At 38.4% G+C, this 22,220-nt stretch overlaps 3 protein-coding genes and 1 long non-coding RNA gene across 5 annotated transcripts; 2 read left to right on the forward strand and 2 right to left on the reverse strand.

Annotated features, from left to right (window-relative positions):
• Positions 1 to 671: 671 nt before the first annotated feature.
• tmem208 (transmembrane protein 208) lies at positions 672 to 5,885 on the reverse strand. Its single transcript, XM_026320394.2, has 6 exons — positions 5,689 to 5,885; positions 4,280 to 4,375; positions 3,334 to 3,393; positions 3,094 to 3,230; positions 2,124 to 2,208; positions 672 to 1,351 (listed from the first exon to the last, which is right to left on the reverse strand). The coding sequence occupies exons 1-6, from the start codon at positions 5,692 to 5,694 to the stop codon at positions 1,214 to 1,216; spliced, it is 522 nt and encodes a 173-aa protein (XP_026176179.1). The 5' UTR covers positions 5,695 to 5,885; the 3' UTR covers positions 672 to 1,213.
• A 920-nt stretch (positions 5,886 to 6,805) lies between these two features.
• slc39a1 (solute carrier family 39 member 1) lies at positions 6,806 to 11,614 on the forward strand. Its single transcript, XM_026320530.1, has 4 exons — positions 6,806 to 7,055; positions 8,195 to 8,325; positions 8,592 to 8,909; positions 9,912 to 11,614. Exons 1-4 carry the CDS (start codon positions 6,941 to 6,943, stop codon positions 10,263 to 10,265), a joined length of 918 nt encoding a protein of 305 aa, XP_026176315.1. The 5' UTR covers positions 6,806 to 6,940; the 3' UTR covers positions 10,266 to 11,614.
• LOC113138236 (uncharacterized) lies at positions 8,761 to 22,219 on the reverse strand. Its single transcript, XR_003296433.1, has 4 exons — positions 20,097 to 22,219; positions 17,927 to 18,032; positions 14,951 to 15,209; positions 8,761 to 8,888 (listed from the first exon to the last, which is right to left on the reverse strand). It is a non-coding gene; the product is annotated as an uncharacterized LOC113138236 (long non-coding RNA).
• rlbp1a (retinaldehyde binding protein 1a) lies at positions 13,034 to 19,491 on the forward strand. Of its 2 annotated transcripts, XM_026320527.1 has the most exons (8): positions 13,034 to 13,136; positions 14,043 to 14,083; positions 14,392 to 14,520; positions 14,681 to 14,885; positions 17,878 to 18,056; positions 18,303 to 18,461; positions 18,549 to 18,659; positions 18,738 to 19,491. In XM_026320527.1, the coding sequence occupies exons 2-8, from the start codon at positions 14,075 to 14,077 to the stop codon at positions 18,882 to 18,884; spliced, it is 939 nt and encodes a 312-aa protein (XP_026176312.1). In that variant the 5' UTR covers positions 13,034 to 13,136; positions 14,043 to 14,074; the 3' UTR covers positions 18,885 to 19,491. The 2 variants fall into 2 exon arrangements, with proteins under 2 accessions (XP_026176312.1, XP_026176313.1); XM_026320528.1 differs by lacking the exons at positions 13,034 to 13,136; positions 14,043 to 14,083 and having other exon boundaries at positions 14,396 to 14,520; positions 14,637 to 14,885.
• Position 22,220: the final 1 nt, after the last annotated feature.

Here is a 22,220-nt window from a genome sequence, read left to right on the forward strand (position 1 = left end):
TGAACATTTTTGCCTGAGGACATAGCTCAATTCACCAGATTGAAACTGAATTTAAATGGACTTGTCAGCTCCAATCTTAATATAAAATGTGAACACTTTCAACATTCATGGAAAAAAGTGATATCTGAAGTGCTGAAGCCAGTAAGCTCAATGTAACGTTCAACTTAATTACTCGGAAGTAATTGGTCCACATGTCATATGGCATTTATTAACTAAACATCCTGCTTACTGCTGCCACATCTTTACGCCGCAAGTAAAATTAGGGAATACATGACTTTGATAATCATTTGTTTAAGTAACTTATCAAGTAAAATAAATACAATATTCTTTTGAACTGTTACTCAGACAAAAGCAATAAACTGTCTTTGGAAAACTGAATAAAATGTATCTTTTAAAAAAAAAAAAAAAAAAAAACTTTGGCCAAATGTTTTTACTTTTGACTGTGGAGGCTAAATTTCTGTTTTCTGTAAAAGTTAAATTATAACACTTATGTATGTTGTAATGTATGTTTTAGTTATATTATAAAAACCCTTGTTTCATCTGCTCAAACGGATTTACTAAGGCACTAGAAGCTAATTTTAGTCTGAAAATAACTCGTAACTGAAAACATAATGTTAAAAACAAAACCAGTGCCTCTCTTGACAACTAAAGAAAACATATCATAAACTCCATACACTGGAGAAAGACTTTTTATTGCAAAAATGTTCCCATTTAACTATTAAAACTTGACTTCTACCCAGTTGATTTCATAAGACTCAGCAGCTCACAAACAAAATCTCTTGGCTGTGTGATGGATTTTGTTACATGACAGATCATTTTGAAAAAGAGAATAAAATAAAAATAAACGACATGCCAAAGCAAAATCGACACCGTCAGAACAAACAAACGAAGTTTGGACTCATTTGTGTCATATGGCAGAAATCTGCAGAGGGCAGTGTGGCGGGATTGTGCAACAGAAACAACCCTAAATCACTTTGCTTTGACAAATGGCATTTGGACCATGACATTATCAAAACAGGGAACATTTCTTTCCACAACTTGGGGGAAACTGGATTACACGAGAAAGCAGAAGGTAAACACAAGGAAAGCAAGATTGTACATTATAAGGCTTGGATTGATTTTAACTTAACAAAATTTCTTTCTGAATAACTTGTGAGTTCCTCACTCTGTATATTAGTTTCTGTGTATAAAAATACTGCTCTGCTCTGCAGCATCAGAATCTCTTCATCTGTCTGCGTTCTTGTCTTCTCTGCTTCTTTTCATTGACTTCCTCTGGTGGTGATTGGTTTTCTGCCATAAACCAAGGGCCCAGGAAGTTCACCCACAGCAAGTGCATGGCACGGGCTGGGGCCTGACACACACACACAATGAAGACATGATCAAATTATGAGACGTGGAAAGCAAGAAAGAAAATGTATCAGGCAGAAAAAACAGCCGTTATTTCATTTCAGGATTTGTCTGGGAAGTCAGATCCAGAAGATTTGCAGTGGCAAGAAAAAGTAACCACAATCTATTCTAACAAACTGCACTGCTGCCTCTTGATCGGGACAGCTGCTGTCACTGGGGAGAGAATTAATCCTCAGTTTTTCCAAGGTGTCCAGCAGGATAATAGTGAGGGTGACAGTTCACCAGCTGAAGCTGGTGATGCAGCAGGACAGTGACCTTAAATATTAAAGTAAATCTACAACAGAAAGACTTTAGGCAAAGAAAATCCACCTTCTGATGTGGTCCAGTCAGAACTGCGACTGTAACCCACTACTGATATTGTTGAAAGACCTCAGAGAGCCATGTACACCAGACATCCTGAAGCAGTTCTATGAGGACAAAGGGTCAGAAAGTCCTCCTGAACACTGTACAGGTCTGCTGCTCTCTTGTTTAAGGTTAATATTGTTGGTTCAACCAGTTGTTTAATCTAACAGTTCACTTCTCCACCAGCACTTTGAATGTACAATGGGGATGTTCAATAAAGACATAAAAGATTACAACAGTTTTTGTGTTATTAAAATAAAAACACTGTTTATGTCTATACTTGAAACTTGGATGAAACTCAGATAAAATTTTATGACCATTTGATGTTTAAAGTTCCAAAGGGTTCACAGACTCTTTACTACAAAAGTTCTTACCAGCAGCCAAAGGTACCAGAAGTAAGAAGAGATTGTGCTGAGCACTTGTACTATGGCAGTGAGCAGGATGACGTCCTTCAGGTGCCTAAAACCAGAACACACAGGAAATAAATTATCATTGAAAGAAATCCCATGTTTCTCTGCACACAGGAAAACATTGTGATCTTCAGCTTAGTTTTACTAACTTGGGGATACAGTGAACTCAAGACTGGTGGCTGCTATTTATTTCCCTACTTTTACGTTACCCAAAAAGTTAAAATTTAATAAAACAGTCTATATGAATTATGACTGAGGTACAACAGAAGAAGCAGTGTCTGTACTATTAAAGCAGAAACCCGACTGAAAATTACACTTTGAAGTAGAAGTAAGAAAACATTGTTATTCTCCACTGGACTGAACAGACTCTACAAACAGAATAAACAGATACAGAATATAAGGGTTAAAAACTAGTTTTATTCATTCTTCTTTCATCAGTGCCATAGCATTGACTAGTCATAGCCAGTTTGCATTGGAATTTAAAATGATACTTTGTCACCTCTAAATAAAGAAATTGATTGTTTATGCAGAGGCAGAGGAGGGTGATCAGTATTTACAGTCCTGATTAATGTCTGCAAAGCCTCTTGTCTCCTAATATGCTGCACCAATCAGAGGTTTAGGACAAACTGAATGTAACCTGATAGGCTACAGGGCAAACATAATCCACAAAAAACTCACCACTGCTCACAAGCAAACCAAATAACACATCGAGTATATACATACTGAAAATGTCTCTTCCCTCTGCAAACCACCTTAAAATGGACAGTAAACCTTTTGTCTCCTGCACCCAACATCCAAACACCTGGAACTATTTTAAAATTACCTCACACTTTTTTTTTTGTATAAGCCACCTGAATATAAAACCAAGAAAGTATCTGAAAGTCGTTATATGTTCTTTTCATGGTGTATGTAGACTAAAGATAGATTTTCTTACTCTGCCATTCCTTGTTCCATGTTTAAGTCTATTCCTCCATCCAGGAGACTTCCATCTTCAGCAAACACTGGCTTGGCCATGGCAGACATGGAGCGATAACTCCCCAGATACACCGCTAGTGCAAACACAAGCAGCAGCTGCAGGAGCCACACAAGGTTTAGAGCCAGGAAGGTAGAAATGTTACAGGAAATTACAGCATATTTGTGGATATTTAAATATGATCATTTTAAATATACTCACCCATGTCCAAAATGTAGCTGAACTATTGAAAACCAAAAGATTTACTGCAGCATATATTGCCTGCGGAGAAAAATCTGCATATGTGAAATGAGGTCGGGTGACACATCAATATAACAGAACGGCATCATACAGGACATTCAATAATTAGTGGATCAGCAGAAAAATAAAGTGGCAATCCTTTCATTCATTTCTCAATCAAAAATAAACATGATCTGCTTCCAGCTTCTCAACTGTGACAATTCTCTGTTTGTCCTCATCACACAGGACAGTAAATTTCACACAACTGGTCGATTAATTGAGAAAATATGTGGCAGAATAATTGGCTATAGATTATTTCTTGCAGTTCAACAGTAAAACCTAAAGACTACAATTTTATGTATAAATTGTAGTCAGCACCAACTGAGTTGATATCTGTGGTAATAGAGGCCTGTCGTAGGCATTGTTGGAAACCAGAGAGCAGATCTGCAACACAGCAATTTTAGAGTTGCAGGATTTTTGTACTTTGATTATTCAGGTATTTGATTTACTGTAAAAAACAAAAAACAGATAGTGTCACAGTTACATTTTCAGATATGTTACTGTACAAAAGTAATTGAAAAAAGCTAATATGGCAAAAGGGGAAAGTGAAACAACAATAATTAAAAGTAAACATTAAAAACTGTTAAATCACCTAAAACAGTCTTTGCTCTGGGGTTACAATCTAAAGAGTAAACACAAACCTGACAGCAGCTTGTATGAGGCTCAAGAAACATGAATAAATGTTGAATGAAGAAGTGAAGTTTGACCAAGCAATGAAAAAGCCCTGATCTAATGTGAAGGGTTAACACAGATACTATATCAATGAAACAAATGAACTGTCATGCCATTCATTCTAGGTCTGATGTGTCCATTTCATTAAACATCTCTTTTTACTGAAACAACACAAAAGCAGCATTAAGATTCACACATTAGCTCCTAGGATGACTCTTGTGTAGAACTTCAGAGTCGCCTCGTTCTCCTCGTAGATCTGCTTCTTTCCCTTTGTGCCAACTTTACCTTTGGGCTGTGGGAGGAAACACAGAGAGCATTTCCAATGATTTGAGACTGTTTTTCAACCAAATCAACCAATCAATGCAGCCACAAAACAGACTTTGCTTTTCAGGTATACATTTCTTACATTTGGCCAGACCTCCTGCTTTCTGAAGGCAGTCGAATGTAACTTATCTAATGTTAATCTGACTTTTTCTGCTCAGATCTGAGTTTTATGTCTGCACATATCTTAAGATTTATTAATCTAAGACTGACAACTAAACAGAAATAAAACTTATATAACAAACTGGGTCTCTGCATACCTTTGAATTTTGGCCATGGAAATCAAATAAATCAAATCAAATTTTAGCATGAGGGAAAGTTCACCTTTGAATTCTTGCTCCTCTCTTTCTGCAATAAAATATCACACAATATAACCCCATAGCTCTCCCATGCCTCTACTGACTATCATGCATAAAGTAATTTCTTCTTTTTACAAAGGATATCAAAGAACATTGTCCTGTTTTATATTTTTAAATAAGAAGTCTCAAGTACATAATGAAAATTCAAGACCCATTTTTTGCCATGTAAAGTGAACCGTTAAATTAACATCGTAACGACACCACTGCATTTGCAACTTTGCTTGTAATTGTAAATGCATTATTATGCTTTTGCTCTGCACTATATGTGAGTATTGTTTCTTTAATGTACATGTTTGAAGCTTGTTTGCAAAGCTGGATAAGGTTAAACTTAATGTTATAGTGTCATAGTCAGTCACTTTTATTTTCTTTCTCCCTCTGTTGAGCCACACTGACGTAATATAGGAAAGTAAGAAAGTCACACTCATTGCTCATTGTGAGTCAATGAATCTCATACCTGCCACAACAGCCCAGCTAAATTATTTAGCACCTTTGGTAAATTGAGTTAGACTTTTAAAGACCTCCTCAGGTCTTTTTTTTGGGGGGGGGTGAAGTGAAATCAATGCTTTGTAAGACTCTGCAGACCTGCAGGCTCATGAGCTTCAGCAGGGGAAGCTGCTTCAGCCCATATTTAAACTCATTGACAACCAAGGCTCAGGAAGTGGTTGAAGCTGTTTCTGTTTATCATGTGCAACATTTAGACTCATAACAGTGAATCAGCTGTGTGACATATGGTTTATGTAAAAAAAAAAAAAAAAAAGAAACAGCGAGCAACAAGCAGATTTTTGTATTACATTATCACACAGATTACAGTCGCTTTACAGCAGCAGCACGAACCCTAATGAGCGAAAAGATAAATAATAATTAAATAATAAAGTAAACGAGGAAGTGTATCAGGTTGTCGGTGTTGCAGCTGCATGCGTCTCACCGCCATTCCGTGTCTGAGCCGGTGCAGTCGAGCTCCCCCGCTGCGTCTTCTTTGACATCGACCTCTGACTGTCTGACCCCCCTTATTGTGTCAGTGCATCGAAAACAGACGCAGAAACCTTTTTTCCTCTAACACATCAGCATTTACACATTTCTAGAGGGGGTCAACACATCCGGCGCACGAAAATGTCGTCATCATCGCGTGATCACCGGCTTAGCCCTCGTGCTCGAGGCTCGTGACGTTTGGTGACAGGGGTCCACCTGCTGGTCATAATAATAATAATAATAATAATAATAATAATAATGATAATAATAATAATATTAATTATAATTGTTTTTTTCTATTTTTCCTTCACTGTTTTTATAGGTAGCACAAGCATCCAATAAAAGACAGCCCTTAAGTTCTCTAAACCTTTATTTACCACCAATGATTCTCTGAATCTTTCAATGATTTTATGTACTGTAGGTGATGATATATCTAAAGTCAATTTTATGGTGAGGAACATTATTCTGAAATTGTTTGGCAAGACGCAGCTTTCCACAGATTGGCGAACCTCTGCCCATCTTTACTTCTCAGAGACTCTGACTCTCCAAGATGCGCTTTTTATACCCAAACTGTTACTGACCTGTTGCCAATTAACCAAGTTAGTTGCACGATGTTCTTCCAGCTCCTCCTTTTTAGTGCCACTTACTTTTAAAGCCTTTTGTTGCCTCTGTCTGTAACGTTTTCTTGTAATGGTGCATTTTGTCAGTTTGATATGTTTTCTATGTTCTACTATAAATAAATTATGGCTTTATGAAAGTTGCAAATCAATGCAATCTGTTTTTATGTAGATTTTACACAGTGCCCCGTGTTTTTTGATAAAACAATAGACGTAGTTTACTACAACTAAAAGACCCAAAAGTGGTTTTAAGGCAAAGAGTTTTATAAACTTAGCATTGTAAAACAATGTAAAATCATTAGAAGATTAAAGCAGTGTTCATTTCTTATGAGCAACTATTTATCTTTTTTTAATTATAGCTTGTATATAAATGCAAGAACAGCTCAAAGTGCAACTATTGAACCTTTCGAGGCAGGACTTTTGACCCTTCCCGGACACCGTAGTCCAAAAAACAATATCACGCAGTTTTGTGTCCCACTGACTCTCAGCTTTGGTTTCAGACGGCTGCCGTTTGCAGGCTCTATAGCTCATCTGATGATAGCACAGCTGGGCAGCAAACATCATTCTTGAACTGACAGTTAATGCTATAAAATGGAGTACCTGCTCCAGGTGAAAATAGGCGCTTTGGTCGGTTTATTGCTCTTAACTCTTTTCTTTGGGTTCATCCCCGCCTGCGTCAGATGGTTCAGAGACACAAACGGGACAGGTTGGTACATGTTAATATAACATATCGTTAACATGTTTGTTTATGTTTAAGATGCTTCATATCACTGCTATATTCATCTTTCAAAGAAGGCAGGGCATTGAACTGCCTCAATGTAGACTATGGCAAAAAAATCCCAAATATTTTTGATTGGGTCACTTTATGCTTTATTTACGTATGCCGAGGTGAAAAAGGAAAATCACCAATAAATAAGCAGTTTTTATTACCACTCTACGACGTGTTACCATCTCGTAGTGATCAGGTCAACCTTAAATTAGCAGAAGTTAAAATGAGGCCTGGCGTTAAGACTGTTAACTGCAGCTACCTGTGTAACCTGTATAAACTAATCACATGTTTTAGCTGTAGATAGTGGTGTTGAGATAATAAACATCCACTGACTTTATCAAATGTGACTGATGGCACTCACTGAGTTCACAGGCTCTACAGATAGGGTGGTTAATAACACGGTGGGTTTCGATCATTGCTCAGAAGAAAAACATTCACCGTTATGAGTAAAAAACATCTTAAGGACGTGTTTTAATGCTGCATTTCCTTTCCACGTGGTTTATCATGGTCTGGTGCTTGTTAATAATTTGTGGATCATTACATTGTTACTATCTTTAAAGGAAATATATAAGTTCATGCGTTAATAAAGCCTCCTCTCACCCTGGGTTAAAGTCACCTGATAGGGATGAAGCCTGAAGCCCCAGGCCTTAACACATGGTCTCAGGCTGTCAGTATCCTCAGCTTTGGTTTTCTTAAATGGAAGTGAAAGTAACATTTCTCTCCATTTTATTTCACAGTTAGTCATTCTGACTTCTCCTGATGTGTCACATGATCTCCCAACACTATATTAACTTGATTTATTTGAAGTGACATGTCTGAGATGTGTCTTTAGTCTTCATATTATAAGTTAATTACCTAACACTATTTTTTATTTAACCAGATGATAGAATGGTAGAAAATGTAAGATGTCCAATTGGTTCACATAAGGAATCATAATTCAGTGGTGCATTTATTTTTTTCCTGAAAATGGCGTAAGACATAACTAAGGAAAAATGTGCTGTTTTAGTGTAGAGCATTTTGTTAGTCATGAATGGGGGTAAATTCAAAGATAAGAGATTATTATCTTTCCGTTGCAGAAATCCACCGCACTGTTCTGAGTCTTATCAGCTGTTTTGCCGGTGGGGTTTTCCTGGCAGCCTGTTTGCTGGACATTATTCCAGATTATCTGTCGGACATCAACACAGAGTTGGATGCTCGTCAGGTGGAGGTACGTCCTACTGTCGACTGATTTGGACACAATCAGGTTTTGCTAAAAATAAAACATTTTCACAAATGCTTTTATTTTTCAAGAAGGTGAAAGAATGAAAAATATGTTAATGTTGTAAATGAAGGAAGTACAATTACCACAGTGTGGGATTATTTTTAATTTTTAACATTGTTCAAACACACCTTAGGACTATTTGGTGTGCCAGAACTTTGTAGACAAATGTTTTTAAGTGCCCACTGTTAATTCTCTTTATTGGTCTTTAACAGACCAGCTTCCCCCTCCCAGAGTTCATCATTGCAGCCGGCTTCTTCACAGTCCTCATACTGGAAAAGATTGTGCTGAACTGCCGTGAGATACGAGGGGCTGAGGAGGAGAGAGCGCCCCTTATTCCGGACAACAGAAACGGTCACGCACATCACGCACATGGCCATGGAACAAGCCCTGACTTGGAAAGCAGCGGCCACCATGTCCATGTTGACTTTCAGGCTCACTCCCCTTTCCGTTCCTTCATGCTCTTCCTCTCACTGTCACTCCATTCGGTTTTTGAAGGTCTTGCTATCGGCCTACAGAACACAGATTCAAAGGTAAGAAGGTTGAAAATACTTCACAAATATCTAAGCTGTCATCAAGGCAAACAGTGGCTACTTTGATGAAGACATAGACTTTGGAAAGGGTATAAAACAACTGTTAAAGCTTAGATTGAGGTCAGGAGCTCAGTGACCTCAATGACTGTGAAATTTGGAACCAGTAGGACGCTTCTTACTGTCCAACTGAGTACCCAGGCAACAAGGACTTTGGTCAGGGAGGTGACCAAGAGCCCTACTCTAGGAGAGTGCAAACATCCAAGGATTAAAGGAAATGTTGTTTTCTAAAGGCAGCTACAAAGATCAGTATATGGCAATAATAATAATAGAGTATTTTTCAAAAAAAACTACTGTATCTAAACATATGCTATGAGCCACATGACATACTGCTGAGACTGGCATATCAAACATTTACAAGGTAGGTGCTGTTCAAATAAAGCTGGAATCATATTCACAGCAATCTCATATTTCTACAAGACGGGAGGGTTTCACTTCATAGCTTTAGGCCGTTTATGCAGGAAACGAATCTTGCTGTAATGTGAGTCAGATCTGTTTCTTGTGGTCACAAGATAGTCTGAGCAGCCTCAGCCTACAATCAATGCCCAGGACTTTTTGCCTACATGTAATTGTGTGTATATGTTTGTATTCAGCTAGAAATGTACTTCATTATTTAGAAAAATACATTTCAGACAGTTAATTAAATCAATAAGTATAAGATACATACAGACTTTATTTAATAAGATAAACAGCTTTGTAATTAAGGTTTTTATACCTAAGTATTAAAAAACAATACAAGAAGATAAAGAACAACAATATATGTTGGAACAATGATATTAGACACATAATAAATCAAAAATCACCATAATAAACAAATACATTCTTAAAAATGCAAATTAAAAACACATTCTTAAAAAAAGCCTGAGAGTTGCAGTGGTTTAACATGAGCTCTCTGAACTTCCCATGGATATGGATATGACCATAACCCCTCTTTGTTTTCTCCAGGTATTAGAGATTTGCATCGCTATACTTGTCCACAAGAGCATCATAGTGTTCAGCCTGTCTGTGAAGCTGGTCCAGAGCGCTGTTCGTCCATCATGGGTGGCTGCTTACATCGTAGTGTTTGCCATCATGTCACCGTTGGGTATTGGTATTGGCATCAGTGTGATGGAAGCTCAGGTCGCAGCTGGACCGCTAGTCCAGGCCATCCTAGAGGGGCTGGCAGCAGGGACATTTGTTTACATCACCTTCCTGGAGATCCTCCCACATGAGCTCAACTCCCCTGGGAAGCAGCTGCCCAAGGTGCTCTTCATCCTGCTGGGCTTCACCATCATGGCAGCTTTGACATTTTTGGGCTGAGAGCTATCAGGATGTGTGACCTGGACACTACTACGCACTGACAAACTGTCTTCTTAGGAAAGACGAAGTAGGTTTACTGCCACACTGTTACATCCAACTCTAAGTGTTTTTAAAGCCAAAGGGAGTATGACTACAGATATTGGTGTTTTATTGCTTTCAATATACTTTTATTTTCACGAAAGAACAGTCTGGCTCATTGTAGCACTCCCTTTGAAGAGGATTTTATGTAAAGATGAACAGCCTACCACAAATTTGACAAATCTGTTGAACAACTGACTGAAAGTGGTATGTCACTGAATATTCTCATTCATCATGGCCCTTTTTTTGATGCTTTGGAGCTGCAACCAAAACCCACTATGGCTGACCTTTGACACTATCGAGGACCCGCTGGAAACAAAAGGGCTGTGTTGTACGTACATGATACCTTGTAACTGATTGAATCATGTTGGTGTATCAGTACCTCGTAATCTTTAGTCTTTAAATTTTATTTGAAACTAACTCAGATGAGAAGTCTGAAAACTTCTTGTTTTGACAAAGCACTGTTTGTGCCTTCACTTTTGTTTGAAGTATTTCATGCTCTACTTACTATAGGTTCAACTGCACGATTGGTCTTTGTACACTGTAAATTATTCATCTGATATAGTAGCATTTTAGTGCAATGCTTTAGATGTAGTTTTGACTCCCTGATGCCTTAACAAGTTGTTTGCCAGAAAATAGAGAAAGGAGTGGCAATGATGAGAAAGTACAAGTCTTTTGTCTACTGTTTGCACTTTTAAAATAATGAATCAATGATTATCTCCACAGGCAGGCTGTATAACAACTGACACTTTAAAACAAGCTAATCGTGTAAAGTACCTGTACTTTCAGTGTGTTTACACTTAAATTGTCTTAAGTCCATGAATACACTTGTAGTTTTGAGCTGACTCTGTCACATTTCTTATTTTAGTCTGTCACATGGTGGCAGTTTGTTTCCTGAACAGACAAAATAGCAGGAACTGGGAATGTGTGCGTTTGTTTGCCATGATAAAGGCAAACATTGTCAGTAAAAAATAGTTTCAACCAGTTCAAAAGTAGCTTGGCTCAGATTTTGTGCAGATGTGGATGTTATTGGATGTTTTTATTATTATTAAAGATCATATTGTTTAGATTTGTAGAATTTTTCTGTTTCAACCCTGAAAGTTCAGTCGTCTGCTGGATAAACTATATATATATTGCATGAGCAACAAAAAAGTTTTTTTTTCTGTATGAAAGTTGTAAAATTATAGAGTGTGTGATTATTTTATGTCTCTGCTAAACAGAACTGTGTGATTTCTATTGTGGAGGCAATTATACTGCATGCATTTGTATTGCATTTGTACACGGCCTTATTTTATGGTTGCAGGGCGACATAACTGGCAGGAATTACTTCACATCAAAGAGCTGAACATTTGCATAGTCATGTCTGATGTGATACATGGAGACAGAGTTAACCCCAGTTTGTTTCTGTGAGGGAGGAGGAGGTTATTCATGAGCGTCCACTAATGAGATGTGAAGATGAAGAAACAATAGCAGAATACAGTCAGTCTGCCAGTTTTGGAGAACAGACAGACAGCGGGGTATTGAACTTGAAGTGGGATGGACACTGTGTTCACCCACAGCTCGTTAACCTCTTCTCTCTGTACAGCCATGACATTCAACTGTATTCTCTTTTGCTCTGTCACATGTTGCAGGTTACGGCTGTTCTAACACTATATAAGATCTGATTTTTCATGCAGAGAGAAAAATTATTATCATTTAAAACTTTTCCATTTTTATATTATCAAAAATCTCATGAACATGCTTCTTTTAAAAAGCCTGACAGAAGATTAGAGGATCAAGTTGCCATTTTGAGAAACTTTTTAGCTTTTATGTCACAAATTAAATGAGAAGACCAACAGCACTCTGCATATCTGTCATGGCAGCACTGGAGGAATTCATTTTCTGGGAATCATGACTGTCCATCCAGTAGAAGATGAGATGATGTAGCAGATATTGCCATCCACAGAGCCACATAGTTAATGTGGCTAAAAAAATGACAAAAAGGGCAATGAAAGTAGGTGCTCTCCAAAAAAATAAAATAAAAACAAATTTGATTCTCTGTTATAATAAATATTGACTGGCACAGCAAGCCCCAATGCTGTGCAGTCCTGGTAAAGTAATCCATACAAAAAGCAGTTCCCCTCGATGAGGATTTTAAAGAACGTGTGGAGAGGACTGTGTAATGTGTGGCTTAAAGTGTGAGTCTTCCACAGGTGGTCGTCTGTCAGTCTGCACAGACAAATCCAACCTTTCATGTCACATGTACTGGGACAACAATCAGCCTGAATGCCACACCATATAGCACACAGGCCATCTCAGAAGGATGTCCATCCATTCATCCATTATCTACACCCACTTATTCCTTAACCAGGGTCCCAGGGATCTGCTGGAGCCTATCCCAGCTCTCTTTGGGTGAAAGGCAGGGGTACACCCTGGACAAGTCCCCAGTCCATCACAGGGCCACATAGAGACAAACAACCTCACACACTCACACTCACTCCTATGGGCAATTTAGTCACCAATCAACCTGACATACATGTTTTTGGACTGTGGGAGGAAACCAGAGTACCTGGAGAAAACCCACACAAGCACAGGGAGAACATGGAAACTCCACACAGAAAGGCCGTTGATGGGTTTCAAACCAGGAACCTACTTGCTGTGAGGCAACATTGCTAACCACTAATCCCCCCACTGTAATCCATTGTGTCATTTTAATCTGAGTGACATTTTCAGTAACTCCTCCCCTCCTGGTTCTTTCTCCTCCTGTTGTCTCCTCAGCCACTCTGTCTACTTCTCTCATCCCGTCTGCCTAAGGTAAGCCCGATCAGACTTATACATAAAATAACCTCTAGATACATTAGGAAATTCAGATAATAAATCAGTAGCAACTAAACTGGTGTGATAAGCAATACTTCTCTTTAATTGAAGTATTGATGGAATGCCAGATAACCATCAATTAATTATTTGTGTGATAAAGTGGATAAATTCCATCCATTGTACATGTTTGTTGCTCTGCTCAATGCATTTTGCAGGAGAGGAGCTATGAGTCACCCGTGTCATGACTCATGGTAAAAGGACCTAAATTAACTAATAATAAAATCAATATATGCTTTTATGTCATACTAAATTAGAATGGCCAGACGTATTTTTAACTGTTTAATTATTTTGAATGATTGCGACTGCTTGATCAATACTGTGTGCTTTCAGCGTACCATTTTCTAGTTAATGTACGTTTGTTTTTAGCATATATTAGAGCAAGTATCATTCTACAAAAAACAAATACCTGGAGTGCTTGTTTAAAAACATTAAGCCCTGTATGGAAATTATTTCCTAAGTGCTCAGAATGACTCATATTATTTTTTTGCTTTACAAAAAGAGAAAAGAAACATGTGTTAATGATTGGATTAGAATATAGTCACAATATGAGAAATGAGTTAAAATATTTTTGTTTTTTTAACACACGTGGTAAAAGAAGGTTTGGGGTTTTTGGAAATATCTCCAAGACAGTAATACATACAATTCACTACTTTTTCAGATATCACTATATATCAACATTTATTTCATAAAACTATAATAATGATTAACATAGTGGTCAGTACTGGTTTGTGTCAGTTTATTATATAAGAGCAAGGCTCCACTGACGATAAAGAAACCACTCTTTATGCAGACTTTACTTTGGTTTGATGTGTTCATGGTCTGTTTTCTGCCAATTCTTCACAGCGTCAGTGAAGCTGCTGTGAGACGCTGCAACCATGGCTGCTGTAAGTTTAATTATTTTTGCAACAATTCAGACAGAGACTCTGTTTACACCAGTTCTTCAGTGTCTGGCTCCAGTTCAGTTCAGTGGGTCAATATGTTGGACTGTCAGCACATGATGCTGCTTAATGCTGCTATTGTGCCAGTAGATGCTGGCTCTGGGATGGACCCTTAAGCTGTTTTTAAGAAGTGGCTTTAGAAGTCTTTTCAGTAATCATGTGAAGCAGATTAACCCGACATTCACTGGTGCACAGTGTTTGGCCAGTGTGATCTTTTCTTTTTTAAAATCTTTTACACATTCTTCGTTATGCAGACTGGATCTTTCCGTATGGTGTCAGAGGAGGAGCAGGCCATGCGGTCCAAGCTGGAGCATTTGACAGTGAAGGACCATGGGCCGGTGTTTGGGCCATGCCACAAACTGCCTGGCCACAGTGTGCAAAAGGTAAAAAATAGAAACCAGATGACAGCATAAGCATGTGTGAAATGTTTGAAATCAGAGTACTGAAGTTTTGTCCCTGTAGATCCCAATATCAGTCTAATGTGTTTGGCCCTGTTTAGTCCTGTCACTTTAAAAAAGAGGTTTTGGTGCTTGTTTCCTCGAGGCCAAGGATGAGCTGAATGAGACAGATGAGAGCCGGGTGTCATCAATGAAGGACCTGCGGGCCACGATGAAAGAGAGGGCAGCGGAGGGAGATGAACTGGCCAAACTGGTACTGGAGCAGTTTGGGGACAAACCAGACAATCTGCTGCTGCGCTTCCTCAGAGCTCGCAAGTTTGATGCTGTCAGAGCCCATGAGCTCATGAAGGGTGAATAACAGAAACCATCTATACAACTTTATATCTTTATAGAGATAAAGCACTTTTGCACTTACTATGTTTTTGATTCGCTCTCTGCAGACATTTTCCAATGGCTTCAGTAACTGAGGGTGACGGTTCTTTTGTGTTTCCGTTTTGCATGAATCCTGCCCATCACAGAGACAGGGAGGCATGCATGCTTTAATTGGGGGCTTTGGGATGGTTCTGAGTTTCCTGACAAAGCCCTCTTTTGTGCCTAAATTGGACACTGAATTTACTTTACTTGTGAACCCGAAGTGTTGTGCTGGGAACTTCACAGAGCCTGTGCTGATTGTGCTGGATGGAGGAGAGGAGATGGGATTAAAACACGAGTGGTTTGAGAAGATGATTGCAGATTATTGTTTGTATGAGTACTTAGAACCTGCACATACACAAATGTTTTCATTTATTTTACTAAAAATGTAAATTCCTTTATTGTCTTAAATGCTAATACTTGATGCAACATAGCCATAACTAAACAAAACCAATTGACTTTGGCAACCTAGAAGTACTAAGACAAAATTTACTTGAGGATCAAGAAAAACAATTTCACTTTTGTACATAGCTTTCTATTGGTCCACACAAAGACAGAAGAACAGGAAAACACACACACACATTTATGAATAGGAGAGTGTGTTTGTGCGACAGGGTAGTGTTAACTTGTGTAATTGTGAGTGAATACACACATGCACATACATTTCCTGAGGGTTAATTGGTGCCTGTGTATGAAGAGGCTTAGGGCAGCACTGTGGATGCACTAAGACAGCAGCCTCATTGTGTTGGGCTCATCATTAACCTGCACTGGACTCAGGGGCTTTGTGAGCCATCATGTGCCTGAGATGAGAACGCAGCTAATCTTTCTGCTGTGATGTGCAGGTACAGCAGGTTTTGGGGATTCTCCAGGTCAATAGTTAGTTTATTAACCAGTAAATCATTTAGCTGATTGACTGAAAATTGATCTGAGTATTTTGTTGATCAAATCATTGTTTTAGTCAACAAGTAGCTAAACATAAGGATTTGATGTTTGTTGCAAACAAACTGAATGTAATTGGGTTTTGGATATTGGGCAAAACTACATACAGTGGGTACGGAAAGTATTCAGACCCCTTTAAATTTTTCACTCTTTGTGTCATTGCAGCCATTTGCCAAAATCAAAAAAAGTTCATTTTATTTCTCATTAATGTACACTCAGCACCCCATCTTGACAGAAAAAAACAGAAATGTAGAAATTTTTGCAAATTTATTAAAAAAGAAAAACTGAAATATCACATGGTCATAAGTATTCAGACCCTGTGCTCAGTATTGAGTAGAAGCACCCTTTTGAGCTAGTACAGCCATGAGTCTTCTTGGGAATGAGGCAACAAGTTTTTTACACCTGGATTTGTGGGTCCTCTGCCATTCTTCCTTGCAGATCCTCTCCAGTTCTGTCAGGTTGGATGGTGAACGTTGGTGGACAGCCATTTTCAGGTCTCTCCAGAGATGCTCAATTGGGTTTAGGTCAGGGCTCTGGCTGGGCCAGTCAAGAACGGTCACAGAGTTGTTCCGAAGCCACTCCTTTGTTATTTTAGCTGTGTGCTTAGGGTCATTGTCCTGTTGAAAGGTGAACCTTCGGCCCAGTCTGAGGTCCTGAGCACTCTGGAGGAGGTTTTCTTCCAGGATATCTCTGTACTTGGCCGCAATCATCTTTCCTTCAATTGCAACCAGTCGTCCTGTCCCTGCAGCTGAAAAACACCCCCACAACATGATGCTCCCACCACCATGTTTCACTGTAGGGATTGTATTGGGCAGGTGATGAGCAGTGCCTGGTTTTCTCCACACATACCACTTAGAATTAACGCCAAAAAGTTCAATCTTGGTCTCATCAGACCAGAGAATCTTATTTCTCATGGTCTGGGAGTCCTTCATGTGTTTCTTGGCAAACTCTATGTGGGCTTTCATGTGTCTTGCACTGAGTAGAGGCTTCCGTCGGGCCACTCTGCCATAAAGCCCCGACTGGTGGAGGGCTGCAGTGATAGTTGACTTTGTGGAACTTTCTCCCATCTCCCTACTGCATCTCTGGAGCTCAGCCACAGTGATCTTTGGGTTCTTCTTTACCTCTCTCACCAAGGCTCTTCTCCCACGATTGCTCAGTTGGGCTGGACGGCCAGGTCTAGGAAGAGTTCTGGTCGTCCCAAACTTTTTCCATTTGAGGATTATGTAAGCCACTGTGCTCTTGAGTGCTGCAGAAATTCTTTTGTAACCTTGGCCAGATCTGTGCCTTGCCACAATTCTGTCTCTGAGCTCCTTGGGCAGTTCCTTCGACCTCATGATTCTCATTTGCTCTGACATGCACTGTGAGCTGTAAGGTCTTATATAGACAGGTGTGTGCCTTTCCTAATCAAGTCCAATCAGTTTAATTAAACACAGCTGGACTCCAATGAAGGTGCAGAACCATCTCAAGGAGGATCAGAAGAAATGGACAGCATGTGAGTTAAATATGAGTGTCACTGAAAAGGGTCTGAATACTTATGACCATGTGATATTTCAGTTTTTCTTTTTTAATAAATTTGCAAAAATTTCTACATTTCTGGTTTTTTCTGTCAAGATGGGGTGCTGAGTGTACATTAATGAGAAATAAAATGAACTTTTTTGATTTTGGCAAATGGCTGCAATGACACAAAGAGTGAAAAATTTAAAGGGGTCTGAATACTTTCCGTACCCACTGTATGACATTCTGTCATATTGGACTGTAACAGGCACGTTTCCCTGTTTAATCAGTGGCTATTTAAAATCATTATTAGGTTCAGGTCTAGTCTGAGTAATTTTGTGCTAAATGAGTTTTATCGTATAACACAAGCTGTTGCTTCTCTGCTATCACTCACTTTAAATAGAAAAAATCTGCCCCATCATTAAGATGAGTTTGATTCTCCAAAATAGTATGGTCTAATAAGAGCTGCATCCGACTAACTGCAGACATCTTCTCTAGGTTACGTGCGCTTCAGGAAGGACTATCCCGAGCTGTTTGAAAACCTTACCCCTGAAGCGGTCCGCAGCACCATCGAGGCCGGCTACCCTGTGGTTCTGCCCAGCAGAGACAAGTATGGCCGTGTGGTCCTACTCTTCAACATCGAAAACTGGGACCTGGAAGAGATCACATTTGATGAGGTAGCTGTAAAACAGTGCATGGCTGCATCTGTTTGCTTTGCTTTAGGCAAATTGCATAGCTTCCTGCATCTGAATAATTGTTTTTCTATTTAGTGCCTTAACATTTGAGGAATGTTGTTGCACTGTGTTTGCTACATTTATGTCACTTCAAAAATGACCAAATGTGTCATTATCCTAACAATGTGTGTGTCTGTAATCTCAAAGATTTTTTTCCTTAAAATAAATCTATAATTCTGTTTGTGGTAGATACTGAGAGCGTACTGTGTGATCCTGGAGAAGCTGCTTGAGAATGAAGAGACCCAGATCAATGGGTTTGTCCTGATTGAGAATTTCAAGGGCTTCACCATGCAGCACGCCTCAGGAATCAAGCCAGCTGAGCTCAAGAAGATGGTGGACATGCTGCAGGTCAGAGCGACTGCAAAACTAAAGCTGAGAATCAGCTGATATGGAACCTCTGAACTGAATCTTTTGCCATTTTGTGTCTTTCTGCAGGACTCCTTCCCTGCACGTTTCAAGGCGGTCCATGTTATTCACCAGCCTTGGTACTTCACCACCACATACAACGTGGTCAAACCGTTCATGAAGGCCAAGCTGCTGGAGAGGGTGCGCAGAGCTATTAAGTCTTTAAAGTAAATCTGATGTAAACTTTGTGACAGTTTCTGCTGTTGCATCTTTCCCCAGGTTTTTGTTCATGGGGACGAGCTGGACAACTACCTAAAAGAATTTGACGCAGACATCCTCCCTGCAGATTATGATGGAAAAGCTACTGTTGCTGACTACCAGGCCATCGCCACCAAGATTTTTGGATCTGAAGACACTGCACTCTGAAAGAACAGCCCGTCGCCTTCAAGCCCAAGACTTATAGCATCCCTCACGCTCAATGCTTCTTGTGAATCAGATCAAAGTTGTGATCTATGTTGAGCCTAGTCTGACTATATTATATTACTTTTACAGTTCCTATGAGCAAAAAAGGAGTATTTAGTGTTAGGAGCAGGAAATGCTGTGTAAGTCAACATAAATGGAAATGGAAAAGAACATTTAGATGTATGAGACCTCATGGTTAATGTTTTTGATTTTATAGTTCACAAGATTGCATGTGTTGTTCCTTAAGCAGAGGGAGAACAAGAGTTGGTAATACAATGATGTAGCTCAGACAATGAGAACAAAGTCACACTGAGTTTGACTTGATGTTCTTTGCCTAAAAATGAATTTTGCCAGATACAGAACAGTCTTGTGCTTACAGTCCGGGCAGGTCATCGATTGTATTTATGACCTTGCTTTAGGACCAGAGGCCTCCTGATTCAGTGCCATGCAAACAGTTCTCTCACTTAACAGCCTTGTTTGAGTTTACACTCACAATGTACAATATAGCACCAATTGTAATTTGCGTTGGAATGGAAATTTTTCATTTTCATTAAAATATTGTCTGTAGTTTCATATAAATGGTTATTTTTATCACTTCTTGTCCAGTTACTTCAGCAAACTTTAAGTGGTGTTTATAGAGGGACTGTTTAAATGATCCTGACTGTAGTTTACAGAAAAAAAGACTTGCAGTCTTTGTCTGTCTATTTTTTGAGTGTAGAATCACAGGCTGAACCAACATTACACTCAGATTGACAGACTAACAGAATTTTAATTTTAAAACGAACAAGTTAGACCTTTGGCTGTAACCTCATAGTAAGTACATTTGCACTGTGTCTTTGAATGTCACTTTTATAAAATAGACAAGTTTATTAAAAATACAAGAAGGCTCTGAAGGCTCTTATGTGATCTGGATAATCAGTTACAAAAACAGAGACAAAAAAATGCTGTCGCCACAAGAGGCTTAACATTCTTACAAGTTTTAAATCCATGTAATATGTTACAAATTAATATTTATTAGATAATATCAGATATTTAAACAAAATCAAACTGGCAAGAAAACTTATTTTCTTTTGACAAAATAATTTATTTCTGAACACAATAACCATATTTTCTCAGATAATTGGATCATACACACCACTGGTCTTCGACAAAAACACCCAGTGTTCAATACCATACATTATGTTGTGCGACTGTGTGTATCCCTCGTAGTTGTCACCACATCCCTTAACCATCTTTCAGCATCCAAAACACAAAACTGTAAACACAAAATTAAAACAATATAATGGTAACTATAAGGTAACATGTTATGGGCTTTTATACATTGCTGTGATGTCCTTACAAATCTAAGGTTTATTTTAGATTCAATGCCATTAAAAGTGACGAGACATATATTTGAATTCTTCCATTTTCAAATCAAACAATATTACAATCATGGAAAAGATGAAAAAGATGTGAAAAGCACAGTGTTTTGGATAAATACAGAGAAGCACATTCTCATATTAATGTATTACAACATTTCAGATCCCACACCACATTAGAAAATAATCCTAACGTGGGACATGTTTTGGTCTAATATACTTTGACAATTTTCTTTTCTGCCACATGAGCATTAAAATAAAAGAATCCCTCCAGGTCTGTCATTTTTATTTTTCATCCCTGGTCCCTCAAATATAATAAGCACTATATATATTTTTTTCTTTTCATTGTTCAAGTGAATAAGTTTTGGTTTTGTCAATCAGAGGTGGTGATATGACACAGTACATACTGTACATTTACCTATCAACACTCATACCCTGATGAATTTGCACACACAAGAAATCATAACAATACAAAACAATAATTATTAGAAAAACAAAATGCATCCAAATAAAGCAACCAAAAAATCATTAAAAAACACTGCAGAAACTGTACTTTGCTGGTGTCATCAATAATCAGTTAAATTTCCACAAAGTCAGAGTGAATCCAAACCATGTGATTTATTTATTCTGTTGTTGCATGAAGACTAACCTCAGTGAGTGAGACAGAGGATGTGTGCTATGAGTTAAAGGAGACTGTAGTGAGATCTTCCTGACAACAGAGGGCAACAGTGATCTGTGGTTTGAGCAATGCAGGATGACTGCTTTTAGAGGCAAAGACGGAAGGTGGTGGCTCAGGTACACCCACACTTTTCAAAGAGGGATGCACTGACCCAAACTCCCCAAACAATTACTGAACGTGGTATTAGCCACGACATCAAATACAGCTTTGTTGTAAATGGTGTTATATAGGAGATATAATAATAATAATATAATAATTTTTTATAATAATTTAGTCATGTCGACTTTTAGCCTCAGCAATCCCTGATCTCATTTTCCCTTACAGTACATAAAAATGATTGCATGACTTCCACACCATGAGGTTTACAGATTTTAAATGTGGGGAAAAGAGGTCACTGGTATCAGATCAGTAGTTGGTATTGACGGATACCCTGAGTTGAGAGGGAAGAACCTGGATCAGCAAATCCCTATTTTTAATATAAGCCAAGGCAGCACTGTTAAGAATAAGGCCTGTTTTATAGTATTTGTACAGAATAATAATCTCCAGTGAAGGTTAACGTTAAGCCATTACTTACAAAGTTCTAGTCAATGTTACAGTACTATTATTTTGACAGAAAAAAACTATTCTCTACTAGAAACAAAACTATATTATCCTAGAGTAAACTTAAATGCTGGTTATAGCTGTTCTTTTTGATATAACTTAGTATAAACAATAACTGATTTTGTAACTGTGCACTGTTACATGAATTTTCCTCATATGCTAAACTTAATAAATGGCACAACTTGCAAATACGATTAAACCTACATCTTATAACACACAAGCCTTGGCCTAAACAGCACTAAATGATGCACTGCGTATACCTTCATCATCTCAAACGCCCATCTGTCTCATCACAGTGTTCAGTAGCAAGTTTTAGACTACAGAGCACTTGGCTGGACTTTCTGAACACTTACAAGGTTTGCAACTAAACAGGATTCAGGATCTAAAGGTTAGCAGATCCCAGTATTGCAATTTGATTTCATCTGGTTTGTGATTCACTTCAGATTTTAGGTCCTCACTTTAAGTAATTTTAAGTGCAACAGCTTTAACACTGAGCTCAACACAGGAAAAACAGTCTTTCAAATCAATATATTCCCTTACATTAAACATCATCAGTCTTTTCCTTCTTGCATGCAGTCTTATATAGAAAATAACACTCACCAGTATTTTACTAACAATCCACTAAAATAAACATTTGGTTTAGCATGGTATCGTAAGCCCCCC

The sequence above is a fragment of the Mastacembelus armatus genome, chromosome 3 (assembly GCF_900324485.2).
Source record: "Mastacembelus armatus chromosome 3, fMasArm1.2, whole genome shotgun sequence".
Lineage (NCBI taxonomy): Eukaryota > Metazoa > Chordata > Actinopteri > Synbranchiformes > Mastacembelidae > Mastacembelus > Mastacembelus armatus.

Excerpts from the sequence above, each read along its gene's own strand:
- tmem208 (XM_026320394.2), bottom strand. Across the intron at positions 3,231-3,333 it reads CAGCTACATTTTGGACATGG|CTGCTGCTTGTGTTTGCACT; the intron begins GTGAGTATATTT and ends TGGCTCCTGCAG. Across the intron at positions 2,209-3,093 it reads ATGGAACAAGGAATGGCAGA|GCACCTGAAGGACGTCATCC; the intron begins GTAAGAAAATCT and ends TTCTGGTTTTAG.
- slc39a1 (XM_026320530.1), top strand. The coding sequence starts at position 6,941 with ATGGAGTACCTGCTCCAGGTGAAAATAGGCGCTTTGGTCGGTTTATTG. Across the intron at positions 7,056-8,194 it reads CAGAGACACAAACGGGACAG|AAATCCACCGCACTGTTCTG; the intron begins GTTGGTACATGT and ends TTTCCGTTGCAG. Across the intron at positions 8,326-8,591 it reads TGGATGCTCGTCAGGTGGAG|ACCAGCTTCCCCCTCCCAGA; the intron begins GTACGTCCTACT and ends GGTCTTTAACAG.
- rlbp1a (XM_026320527.1), top strand. Across the intron at positions 14,521-14,680 it reads CTGGCCACAGTGTGCAAAAG|GCCAAGGATGAGCTGAATGA; the intron begins GTAAAAAATAGA and ends TGTTTCCTCGAG. Across the intron at positions 14,886-17,877 it reads AGCCCATGAGCTCATGAAGG|GTTACGTGCGCTTCAGGAAG; the intron begins GTGAATAACAGA and ends CATCTTCTCTAG.